Source organism: Montipora foliosa, chromosome 8 (genome assembly GCF_036669935.1).
Source record: "Montipora foliosa isolate CH-2021 chromosome 8, ASM3666993v2, whole genome shotgun sequence".
NCBI lineage: Eukaryota > Metazoa > Cnidaria > Anthozoa > Scleractinia > Acroporidae > Montipora > Montipora foliosa.
The window spans coordinates 7,009,381-7,010,653 of record NC_090876.1 but is presented as its reverse complement, the minus strand read 5'-3'; the positions used below and the strand labels follow the sequence as shown (position 1 = coordinate 7,010,653).

The 1,273-nt window shown below is 37.2% G+C and overlaps 1 protein-coding gene across 1 annotated transcript in view; it reads right to left on the bottom strand.

Annotated features, from left to right (window-relative positions):
* Positions 1-1,006, bottom strand: part of LOC137967927 (collagen alpha-2(I) chain-like) — a 98,240-nt gene extending 97,234 nt beyond the window's left edge. Inside the window, exon 1 of the mRNA XM_068814528.1 lies at positions 770-1,006. Coding sequence (XP_068670629.1) covers positions 770-836 — 67 coding nt within the window. The 5' untranslated portion in view covers positions 837-1,006. The remainder of the gene's footprint in view (positions 1-769) is intronic.
* Between the last annotated feature and the right edge of the window lie 267 nt (positions 1,007-1,273).

The following is a 1,273-nucleotide window of genomic DNA, read 5'->3' as shown; positions in this document are numbered from 1 at the left end:
TAAACTGAAGCCTTCCTGTGATAACTTCTTGATTTTTCGGTCAGAGTAAGAAAGAATTCGTAGTATTCCATCGCAGCAAGAGTACGCATCATTGCATGATTTTTCAATGCGTGTTTGATTCGTTTGTTGCTCTAAAGACACGCGATTGCTCAAATCCTGGCATTCCGTGCGTAATAGGTTGGAGGACAACTGCCAGCTGAACTGCGGAGAAAATGATATGAAAGTTTGCTGTTCCCTGCCCAGACTCAGCGAAGGCCTTCAAAAAGTGTGGCGATGACTTTTGTAGCACTCCAAGAGGCAGTGTTGATCTTAACGAATAATGATTTCATGAACATTAATTTTAATTGAAATCTTAAATGCTGATAAGCTGTTTACACGTCTATCATTCTGATGTCAATGTTACTTTTTAATTAAACAAAACTAAAACCATAATTGTTTGAAAGAATCCTTAGCAAAGGTTTTCGTGTTTACCTCCGTTTTACGAATCCTTTTAAGATAACCAGGTCCTCGGTAAAGCGAGCGATGTTCTCGTGTTTGAAAACAGTGCCATGGAGTGAAGCCGACAACTTAGTCGATACTGCTGCCCCTCAGCAGTTTGTTAACTTGAACTGGACTATCATACTCTTCTCCCATCATATTACCATGTACAAGCCGTATGTAAATGATTTTGAAGGCAAATTAAATGTATACATTCGATTTGTCATTGTAATATTTCAATAACAGATTAATAACAATATTCCAAACAAATATTACGACAATTGCTTCTCACCCTTGGCGAAGATGATGGCTGGAATTTCCAGTAAAATGTGCAGAACAAAAAGCGCTGTAAACATCATGTTCTCCGTTTAGTCTTGTAAAGTATCTCAGGACGTGTTCGTACCACGGTGTGCTGATTAATTTAAACCGCTAACAGTTGATCCCAAAGATTATAAAACGTCAACAAAGTTAACTGATATTCAGGAAGGGCACGCCTCTGACGATCTCACCCTCACATATTTTGAACTTTTGTCAACAATCGTTTAAAAGAAAATAGTCTCCTTTGTCTCGGCTTAAAAGTCGTCTATAATTAGGACTTCTTAGACTTCTTACATTTCCTTACTAATACCAATTTTCTCGATTGCATTAATTTTAAAAATAATTTCACGTCTGAGCCAAGACGAAAAATAGATACCCCCCACATTCGTCTAGGCGGATAAGATACTTGCAGCGGAAATGCTCGAACAAAATAATTATTTTCACTCGTAATATAGTAATTACCATATAAAAGAATGTA